This window comes from Pollicipes pollicipes, unplaced genomic scaffold (genome assembly GCF_011947565.3).
Source record: "Pollicipes pollicipes isolate AB1234 unplaced genomic scaffold, Ppol_2.1 Scaffold_5724;HRSCAF=6776_pilon_pilon_pilon, whole genome shotgun sequence".
NCBI lineage: Eukaryota > Metazoa > Arthropoda > Thecostraca > Pollicipedomorpha > Pollicipedidae > Pollicipes > Pollicipes pollicipes.
This window is the reverse complement of record NW_023596746.1, coordinates 39,939,882-39,950,513: the sequence shown is the minus strand read 5'-3', so window position 1 is coordinate 39,950,513 and position 10,632 is coordinate 39,939,882. Positions and strand designations below refer to the sequence as shown.

Genomic DNA, 10,632 nt, shown 5'->3' with positions numbered 1-10,632 from the left:
ACGCTACCCTACTCTTCCTCGTCTTGCAGAGGTCTATGACGCCACCCGTGAAGACACGGCTGGCACAGATTAGCTAAGGGAGTTAGATCGGAACAGCGAGGCACCTGACTGTTGCACCAAACAGGACAATTTTCCGTCAAGCGTACCATTAACACAAGCCAACGACGGCGCGTAAATGCCGCACAGAACGCACGGCGCTCAGTCCGCTGCCACCCCGCGCCTCCTTTTGGAGGGCTTCCATATCGCTCTCAGCCGGTGAACGCCGTTAGGTCATGTCACCGGATGATGAGGGCGTTACTGTTTGGCCACAATCAGTGTCGCGTCACCTGATCTGATTGGCGCGCCGGGAAAGCCGGCGCCTGGTCCTGGCTCGGGACGTCCCCGGGCCGGCCCGGAGCGGCTCTCTCCCGGCCCCGTGTCCCGGCGTCCAACAGCCGCCCCGGCGCCGCCGTCCAGCGCGCCGGGCAGCGGGCCGCGTCTCAGAGGCGGCTCCGGTCCGACGGACCTCTCTTGTGAGCCGCGCCGGGCCGGCGACGAGGCCGGCACGAGTCCCGCGGTCGTGCCGGGCCCGCCGGCGGCGGTGACGGCCGGCCTCCCCGTCTTCCCAGTCTTCAGGGCTGGTCTGCGGGAGCCGACGGCTGGTCAGTCGGGGATGCGACACACGCAGATCAGCTGGACATGAGGGTACGCGTGAACTGGGGCTAGACTTGCGCGTTACTTTTGTGTTCTTCCGGACACTTTTTTGCATGGGTGGATTTAAAACCCAAGGCTGGAGTATGTATATAGCTAAATGGTCGCCAAAACCCTAGCTCCGCTTGCATCGCAAACAAGGGACGTGGTTTGTTGCCTGGCGCCTATTATGCCAAGACTTTGGAGAAACATCTTTTCCAATATGAGCCGTTTGTGGTCTGAAAATGTTTCCTGGAAATGACAAGATACCTCGCTGAATCACACTAATATGGTTTCAGGAAAGTTTTCATAAAACTGCTAGAAGTAGGAATGTTTTGCGGAATACATTCATGGCGAATACAGAAGAGAGTTCTAAACCTTATCTGGTAGCCTGAAGGTTTGCAGCATGGTGGGGAATTTCTGCTGAGCTCCAAACGTGTTCATTGACCGTTTGGTTCACATTTTTGAAATAAGATAATCCCGAAAGGTTTGTGTGGGTGGATTATGATTCAGGCCATCTGTTAAGCATAGCTTTTTGCGTATGCACGGAACGCGCCAGCCACCGGCTAAGTTGTACCGTCCAGTTCGACAGATAACTTTGCCTGCGCCCTTTCGCCAGATAGGACTGCGAGGCGCTTTACATGCCGCACAGTGCTGCGGCACGCCGCCACGGCCCTGGGTGGGCAAACATGCTAACACGACGCTTGGGTATAGGAAGAATGCTCACAGAGAAGGAGAAATTTGCGACTGCAGTTGGGTTTGGGGGCGCCGATCGCTTGCTCAAGATCGTAAGAACGTAAGCTTAATGCATTCACTTCAATAAAGCCTAAAAATTACGTAAGCTGCTAAGTGCATTAGCGAGAAACATTATTCACAGAGATAAGGCAGAAGTAATAGCCTTATTCCTCGGAGAACAACCAGGAGAACATAAATAGAGTAACATAAGTATAGAAGCTGGATTGATATTTCGGCAACACACCTTTATCGGAACAATAACAAAAGTGCAATTGCTTCTGCTATTATTTCCACAACGATATGTTGCAGGAATATCAGTCCAACTGCACCTCCATTCTCCTGGTTTTCTCGCCGAGGATTAAGGCCATTACTGCTGTCTTATCTATACAAATAAAACCTCGCCAAAAAGTATTTGCATGCGGCATAACCGATGGGGAAAGTTGGCAAACATGCAACATGTCAACACGGCTTAGCCGCAACAATAAACATGACACCCGAAGGAAAGCTGTATGCTAAGCGTATTTCCTCTGACTCTCGCAGACGGCATCGCTCGGTTATACTTGATCTCGGCTGGTATAACCAATCATCGACACTTGCAAAGAAGTGGTGACGAGCCCAGCTGACGGCCACGAGAGAGGCTCATTACGATATGGACGGCTGCATTCAGAGTGGTTTCGAAAGGTGAGAAGTTCAAGAGTTACTCGAGCGCTCCTTGGTACCGGTCAGGCAAGGCTATTAACTGCGTAGAAAATTGGGCCCCCTGAGAGGACGGCTGTCGCCCCCCCCCCCCCCCTAGGCGCCAGCCAGGCGCCGACCACTGGAGTTACATCGGTTCGGCCGGGCGGCGCCGAGTCGGCGGCGACGGCTCAGTCTGCGGCCGGCGGTCGGGACAGAGTTAAAGCTCGCCGCCCCGTCCGGCGCCGTCACCGATCGGCCAACAAAAGCCCCGATCACGCTGCGATTTCGTTTGGAGTGTTGTCTTGGGACGGTGAGGCCGGTGTCGTGATGGCCCGTCGCGAACGGCTCTCTCCGAGCCGTCACGAGTCCTGCATGACACTGGCTCCGCAGAGCTGAAGTGAAGCGCTCGCTGTCGTCTGGATGAACACATGGAAGGTTGTAACTCCCCCCCCCCCCCCTCCCTCAGTCTCGCGTGCACCTCTGGTCTCTAGGGAAAACGATGCTGCGCGCAATCTAGCAGGCGATTGAGAGGTGAAGAGGTGCGTGTGAATCATATGGAACGTCCCATAATTTGGAGAAGTAAGCATCATCCGGGTGCCAAAAGCTATTATGAATATTTGAGCATTGCAATGATACAAAATATAGAAATGAGCACGTGGCAGCGAATTTTTCACCAGTATTTCATCACAAGATTAAGGGTTTGCGTATCGTGTGCTGATTTCAAAACGAAATAAAGGAAACAGCACAGATACAAAGTGTATGGTGAAGTACGTACGTGTTAAGAACATCCGTATGTGGAGTTCACAGCCCAGCTGATTTTTTCACGATATGTGTCATTGTGCCATTGTGTAATTATTACGCGTTACAGCGTAAGTTGTACTTCCACGAAATCCGTAACTACTACAACACGTACACTGTTTCGTTCGCTCGTTTCGTTCGTCCGTCTCGTTTCGTTGTAAAGCGACTGCGGCATACTTCCGCGGTGGCAACCTGCATATCAAGCATGGCAAACAGCGTCAGATGTCTGGAACAAGAACTTAAAGCCCATATTTCTGCATCGCAATCGTTCACAGCCGTCCTAAGGATGCCTTCAAAAGGCGGTGGTTTCCAAGGTTCATGAAGCCAGATGAATGTTTGACTATTTGAACGTATTGTAGTGTTGTATAGTGTAGTAAAATTAAATATAGTACAGCCATCCGCAGTGCAGCCTATCAGAGCTGTTATGATTGAGAAGATGAAAACACCAGCCCACTTCTCTCACAAGTGGAGATGACTCGGTCAGGAAGAACTGACTGCCAAACTGACCAACTGCTGAACCAGTGCAAGCCAGAGTCAAATTGCAGTGATAGAAATTCACGACTCACCATCGCTTGAAACCGATTCCAAATGTGTGACCATGCTCTCATCATATTTTCCACGTCTTGTCTTGACCTTGGGGAAACATAAAAATACTCTTGAAATGGTTTTCTCAAGCGTGTAACAAGCACTGTAAGGAATCGTGAGCAAAAAAGAACAGTCCCTTAGCTTCAGAAGCGGCAATAAGATGGAAAATGCAGCACGGCGCATTGTTAAAATTAAGATTTACTAGCATTTTATCTGTATCGAACTGGTTCTACAGATCCTCACGGAAGAATGCCAAAAATGCGTATTTCCGCTGTCCATGATGCTACGTGAGCTGACACACTGACAATGGCAGTGATGTCACGCTTCCGCTATAACGTGGCTACAGCGTCAAGTATACTATATTACTCTACAGTATAACGTCAAGAAAACTATAACGTGGCTACAGCTGAGGCAGTAATAAGTATGAACAGGGATAAATTCAATCTCCGTAGATGAGTTAGTTACAGTAATAGTCGGACGAAACTCATCGCAAGCGTTTTAAACGCACGACATCAGCATCCCTCGTGTCCATACAGTTAATGTAGCGATGTGTTAATTAAGAAAATTTCCCAACCACGCAATAACGAGCGCCGTTAGCAGTCCACATGGGCCCAGCCGGGCATGAGCCACCTGGCAGCCGTACCTCCGTCCCACATCGCATCAGTGCCCACTGGCACTGGGCCAGGCGCCGTACGTTTCGCCCCGTCTGTACCGCCCGTGCCGAGCACTGAGCGAAAACGAAAGTCACTGAACCGCCCGGCGCCCGCCCGCTCCCATTACAGACAATTACGGGTCAAAACGCGGGGTGAGCGCCTCCACGCCCCAGGGACGGGGCGACAGCAACGGAAATCTCTCCCGACTTGCAGTTCTCTTAGCTTTCGAAAGGGACGGTGCTGTTAGGTTCTCACAGTCAACATTAATGCAGGTATGTATTGTACGGCGTCTGCTGCGATGAACCTACCGGAACACCAAACTGATTCCGTAAGAAATGTTTCAATTGATAGGGCGCCCTGGTTCAATTTAGGGGAACAGGTAATGTCTTCATTGTGGGACTATTGCGGTTATAGGCAGTGTAATGGTTGGGCTGCGCGTCTGGAATATCAGACGTGCGGGTTTGATCGCCCGCGGCACCTGCCCTTCTTGCCAGGGTGAGAGGCAAACAACCTCAAATAGCCTCAGCCGCCGAGTGCGCTGTAATGCTCCAATGACGACGCATTGACCATTCAATAATTTGAGTACAGGTGCAGCGACACTATTCTGAATTTTCAGATATCTCACATGTGGCAGATACTGCGCGGTAATTGCCACGCTAACGACCATGTGAAAGGAAGCCAATGTCCAGAGGACGATTATTACTCTGCCAGACCAAACCGCGTTCAGCCCGCGAACGCCATCGGCTGCAACTAGTTTATGAGCTCATAAATACTATCAACACCACATGTCACGCAAATGAGGCGGAACATATCTTTTAAGCTTCCGTCGAAAGTGCGGTCGAGAACAGTTCAAGCGACTGAGGATTTCGTCATAGCCTGCCAGCGGCGCAGGTTTGCGGGCTTCGACGCGCTTGATCGGCGGACCGGCGCCACGTCCTACACGTTGCAGTCTCTTCCCGGTGTGCCGACTCGCCCCTCTCATAACAGCGCGGCGGGCGGCCAACCACAGAGGACGCGTTCCTCTCATGTCAGAGCGGCGGCCGGCCGGCCATGGATGGTGAGTGCCGCGGCACGCGCGCCGCTGCACCGCGGAAAGTGAAACGGCGACGCTCCAGTCGGGCTGCTATTCGCGCGTGCACGGCGAGGCGGCGCGGCCCGACGCCGGCGCCGGGCCAGCGAGCGGCGCCGTGCCGGCCCGGGAGCGGAGCAGCCGGCTGGCGCGGCTGCGCTCATTGTTCATGGCAGCAGTCGCCCGCCGCCACACTATGCGCCGGCCACGTCTCCGTGTCGCTTTCGCGATGCATGCGATCTTTCACCACGATCGTGGGCGTCTGCTTACCGCCGTGCGTTCATCCGACGGGGCGTCAGGGATAGCCCTCACAACGGCTGAACGGTTTGTGCTGCAGCGCAAGGCCGGGAGACCGCCGGCGCTACCCGACCCACCTGTCCGCGCGTGGCGCCGGTAACGGTGGTGGTAGTGGTGCTGCCGCCGGCACAGCATGCCGTATATGCGGATGGTGGGTACGTGCGCGTACTTCGGGACGTTATGCTGCAGTGGCCCCTCTGCGAAGAGATAGTCAGGCGGTGTATTAGCTGTCGCGGGCGATAGTGTAACGCGCTCGCATCTAGGAAGATGGCAACAGTTTCAGTAGAGATTTATGGACGAGTTCACGTATGCCATTATGCGAAAGAAGCCGGATCGGAAAGGCGTTGAATCTGGCAGTCACCGAAACATTTACCGAGAGATCCATCCGGCGGACAGCGGCATATCACCAGATAGTTGGCTTTCCCTGAGCGGGTGCTCTGCACAGCGAGCAGCGCCCAGTCCTTGTCGTCACACTCCCGGATATCCTGGTTAGTCTCGCACGTCTTCACAGAGGTCAGCGCCTGGAACAGAGGCCAGCGTTTCATCGGATGTAAGGAGCCTGATAAAAACTAAGGTTACCGTTAATTTTTGGATTCTGGCGATCTGGATTGTCGATAACCGTAACGAATGTTTCTGATTGCGTTAAAAGTATTCTCTGCTCGTTAGTCTTTTCTGTAAACTAGAACTGTGCGCTTGTCTCAAGAACAACCCAAAAGATAGCACTTTTCATCCTGGGCGTATGCAACACGGAGTGCCCCTCGGACCGTGTACACCGCGGAGCGCCCCTAGGACCGTGTACACCGCGGAGCGCCGCTCGGACCGTGTACACCGCGGAGTGCCCCTCGGACCGTGTACACCGCAGAGCGCCGCTCGGACCGTGTACACCGCGGAGTGCCCTTTGGACCGTGTACACCGCGGAACGCCGCTCGGACCGTGTTCACCGCGGAGCGCCGCTCGGACCCGTGTACACCGCGGAGCGCCGCTCGGCTCCGCGCCGCCGTCACATCGCCAGCACTGGCGCCGAGTTCGGCCGGGCGGCTGTGCCGCCGCGTCGGCCGATGGCGCGGCCGACCGCAGGCGAGGCGCCGCACCCACTGACCCCCAGCGAGGCGTCGGTGACCAGCTGCACCGAGTGGTTGTCGGTGGTGAGCGTGATCGGACTGCAGCGTGGAGAGCCGCGCGGACACACGCACTGCGGCCAGGTGCGCTGCAGACGCGGGTAGACCGTGCTGCACACCTGCCGGCGGGGCATGCACAACACGGCTCATGTGATGACGCACCGGCGCCGCGCCACGCTGCGCTCCCAGCATGCAGGCCAGTTGGGCACGAGGGGAATGCACAGGAATGCACATACTCATCGACTGGGAACTTCGCATGTGACGGCCCGGGAATCCCTTCTGTTGTTTTCATATGCACCCGGACGCCCTGACGCCACGGCGCAATACGATGACGGGATCCAATCGCTGCCCCAGAGGCGCCGATGCGAGCCGCATGGTTGCGACACTATCAGGGCAGCACCGCCGCAAAAGCAGCGCACTTAGACAAAACAGTGACTGAGCCTATCGGATCTGCTTTTTAACGCCGGAGGTTTACGAACGACCGCTTTCACGGGTGACTCGAAGCAATTATGAATCCAAAAACATGACTGCTGAAAGGGAAAGTGGAAGCCACCAGCCGCCGGATAACGCAACGGCTATGCACCTGTTGGGGGGCACAGGTTGGCAGGAACTGCCCGGACTGGTGCATCCACTTCCGGAATGGGATCTGTAACGGAGAACAATGTGTGGGTCACAGTGGGCTGTCACCAGCTAACCTCATCCGGAGACGGCGTCAGGGCAGGCAGAGCAGGGACAATGCGCACCTTACCAGCAGTGGTCGTCACACCAGTGCGGTCTGTGAATACACGACAAATGTGGCAGTCTTGCAAGGAATTACACTGCCTGCCGGACAGACTAGAGCTCACCTCCATCCCGTCTAAAGCATGAAGACACATAATATCTATACCAATAAGCCACCTTTTTGGACGGGAAGGGCGAGACGATGACAAACCTCAAAGCCAATAACGGAATATATCACTCCGTGGCATGCCCCGACCTCAATCTCGTCCTCGTTGGACCTTTCTTTAGGGCGTAACTTTGTGTAATTATTCGAAGGTACAGAGCTGATTCCTGACAAAAATATAATTGGCAAATGAATAACAAAATATGTAGCCACTTTCCTCCTACACTTTCCTCCTACACTTTCCTCCTACAAGTTTGACGGGACACTTGCTCAGGGACGGAGTTGGGGGTAAGTCAGCCCACGTGGGGACGGGCTTGGTGCAGGTCATCCCCCGCAGGGGCGGAGTTGGGGGTAAGTCAGCCCACGCGGGGACGGGCTTGGTGCAGGTCATCCCCCGCAGGGGCGGAGTTGGGGGTAAGTCAGCCCACGCGGGGACGGGCTTGGTGCAGGTCATCCCCCGCAGGGACGGAGTTGGGGGTAAGTCAGCCCACGCGGGGACGGGCTTGGTGCAGGTCATCCCCCGCAGGGACGGAGTTGGGGGTAAGTCAGCCCACGCGGGGACGGGCTTGGTGCAGGTCATCCCTCGCAGGGGCGGAGTTGGGGGTAAGTCAGCCCACGCGGGGACGGGCTTGGTGCAGTTCATCCCCCGCAGGGGCGGAGTTGGGGATAAGTCAGCCCACGCGGGGACGGGCTTGGTGCAGGTCATCCCTCGCAGGGGCGGAGTTGGGGGTAAGTCAGCCCACACGGGGACGGGCTTGGTGCAGGTCATCCCCCGCAGGGGCGGAGTTGGGGGTAAGTTAGCCCACGCGGGGACGGGCTTGGTGCAGTTCATCCCCCGCAGGGGCGGAGTTGGGGCAGGTCAGCCCATGCAGGGTCGGCATCGGGCAGCCCGCGCAGGGTGTCTGCCCATTCGCGAGAACAGCTGGGTAATATTTGACGGGCTGAACTGAAACGCTATCGTTCAGCAATGCTGCCTGCACTGATCATTCTTGAAGCTCAGATGATTTGCCTTGGAGAAGTCGCAGTTTCAAATCAAGATCAAGACAGCAGCCGTCTATTGTGCGATGTGTAGTGTGTAGTGTATACCATGCATTGATTTTGCGGCTGAGGAAATAGTGCTCCCACGATCGCGCATGCCACGCCGTCCCCCAATGGAACAGTACCTACACTCGCAGTAAAAGCACGTCATGTTGGGTGCCCGTTACCACAGCGGCTCGGCACCGGACGTGTGATTCAGGGACCGGTCCGGCTCCCTGACACGTGGGGTACAACTTTCCCGCGTCCTTATCAGATCCACGCCATCTGGCTGCATCGAAGCATCACAATGCTGTCGGCCACAGGCGGGGAAAGAACACCCAACCAACACGGAAGTAACTCGTCCAAAGGCTGTATTTCAGTGCTGTCTCGTATTCCTTGAAAATTGTTATTTCGATATGCTCCGCCGGAAACATGTGCGTTGGTCCCAAGAGATCAAAGCACTTGTTTGATCCAGGATTCCGTTGGGCACCATGTGTATGGGGTCTTAGGATTCTTTTTAGGCTTCATGCAGATGTCTAGCCGTATTAAGCTTTGTCATCCCAGACATCTGTTAATTTCACCTTGGCGTATAGGAGACACTTCATGGTACCTTATATTAAGACTCTTCTTGGCCGCCTATAAATTACGTTACGCATTTCTGGTCATTTAGTAATTCCCATTCCCATGATAACATGCTGGTTATGCTCAGCAACAAAAACCTTCCCCTGGTCACGCTATGTGAGTAATGTTGTCCCCTAAAGACAGCGCCGTTTCATTCTTAAGTCGGCTTCAGGTGCAGCACACAGATGGGCGAATTGCTTGTCATGAGCGGAGGATAGCGGTGTACATCATTGCAGATTTTCACGATTAAAAAGGGATAAGCACAGTTTACAGCCATGTCTGAGTGTAGCGCTACAAAGTCCAAACGATCCTCCTCCCCCTCGTTACGCTCTGCTTAGGCCCCGTCCAATATCCCCTCACCTTCAGTGGTAACGATGTATATGGATATCGCGTAAGTAACCAATTTCAGCGCAGTAATGTATATCTGGCTGGCATGGCACACTTGTTTCTGACTTGCCAATGACAGTTTATCACAATATGTCCCCATGAAAGCGTGCAGTTATTTGCATCCACAAGATCCCGACAGACTTGGTTGTAGGAACCGATTGCAGGGGCGCAACGGGGGTAACTGCCTCCACTTTTCGAGACCATGGGACATTGGCTCCATGGCGATCCGAGGGTAACATCGACTTCCAAATTAGTATTGGCCCAACCACTTCCTGAAACGTCCCTGCGCCTGCGCTATGGCGGGATATCTTGCGAAGTGAATAGCTAGGATTTGTCATGAGGAAAGAGGCCAGGTACTTGGCTTTCCAACGGAGGATGTGAGTTTTGGACTAAGTTCTAGCCCCATACTTAGTGCCTACGTGCTGCAAATAAACTACAGACGTCACAGAGACTGATAAACGCAGCATCTTACGTATCACGTAGGGAAAATATAAATAGATATTCCTGAGTATGGGGGTGTAACCCCCATGAGTGCCATCTCTGGCAGTCCCTCTGGCTCCGCGCCCCTATGGCACTCATGCCCATTGCCTAACATGAACATGCGCTATCCTGTCAATGCACACAACGTGTTGACTAATGCCCATCCAATTAGTCGCATCAACCAAACCCTCTGTGTTTGAAGTTTATTCTTCATCTAGGAATGACCCGTTCGACAAGCGACCCCCGTTCGACCCCAGCCAGCGTCCCCGAATGGCGCGGCGCGCCGGCCGTCTGACCTTGCCAGCCACCGGGCCGCTGTAGGACCGCCGCTCGCTGTCGTCCTGCGCCGCCAGCAGCGCGTCCAGCAGCCCCTGCTCCAGCTCCGGCAGCCGCTGCTCAGCCCGCGCCAGCCGGCCCGGGCGGAGCGGCAGTTCGTGCGGCTCCCCTGGCTGTTCGCCGGCGGCGGTGGCGGCCGAGACCGCCAGCAGCAGCACCAGCGCCAGCTGCACCAAGCGGACACCGGCGCCGTAGGCTGGGCTGGCCGACGCCGCGGCACTGGCCGCTCCAGCTCTGCAATAGACTGCCGTGATCAGGCTCAGATGAGCTGGCGTTTTCAGTTCACGAGTGCGTCGGTTGCAGTGT

General features: G+C 55.1%; 1 protein-coding gene across 1 annotated transcript; it reads right to left on the bottom strand.

Moving 5' to 3' along the window:
* Positions 1-5,146: 5,146 nt before the first annotated feature.
* Positions 5,147-10,360, bottom strand: LOC119103036 (uncharacterized). The gene is made up of 6 exons (XM_037226488.1): positions 10,287-10,360; positions 7,186-7,248; positions 6,584-6,721; positions 5,858-6,005; positions 5,562-5,681; positions 5,147-5,199 (listed from the first exon to the last, which is right to left on the bottom strand). Exons 2-6 carry the CDS (start codon positions 7,228-7,230, stop codon positions 5,147-5,149), a joined length of 504 nt encoding a protein of 167 aa, XP_037082383.1. The 5' UTR covers positions 7,231-7,248; positions 10,287-10,360.
* Positions 10,361-10,632: the final 272 nt, after the last annotated feature.

Bases quoted from the DNA above. Each gene is read 5' to 3' on its own strand.
- LOC119103036 (XM_037226488.1), bottom strand. From the start codon at position 7,230: ATGCACCAGTCCGGGCAGTTCCTGCCAACCTGTGCCCCCCAACAG. The intron at 6,006-6,583 runs GTCAGTGGGTGC...CCTCTGTTCCAG, and splicing joins TCACCGACGCCTCGCTGGGG to GCGCTGACCTCTGTGAAGAC. The intron at 5,682-5,857 runs GTAAATGTTTCG...ATCTCTTCGCAG, and splicing joins TCCGCCGGATGGATCTCTCG to AGGGGCCACTGCAGCATAAC.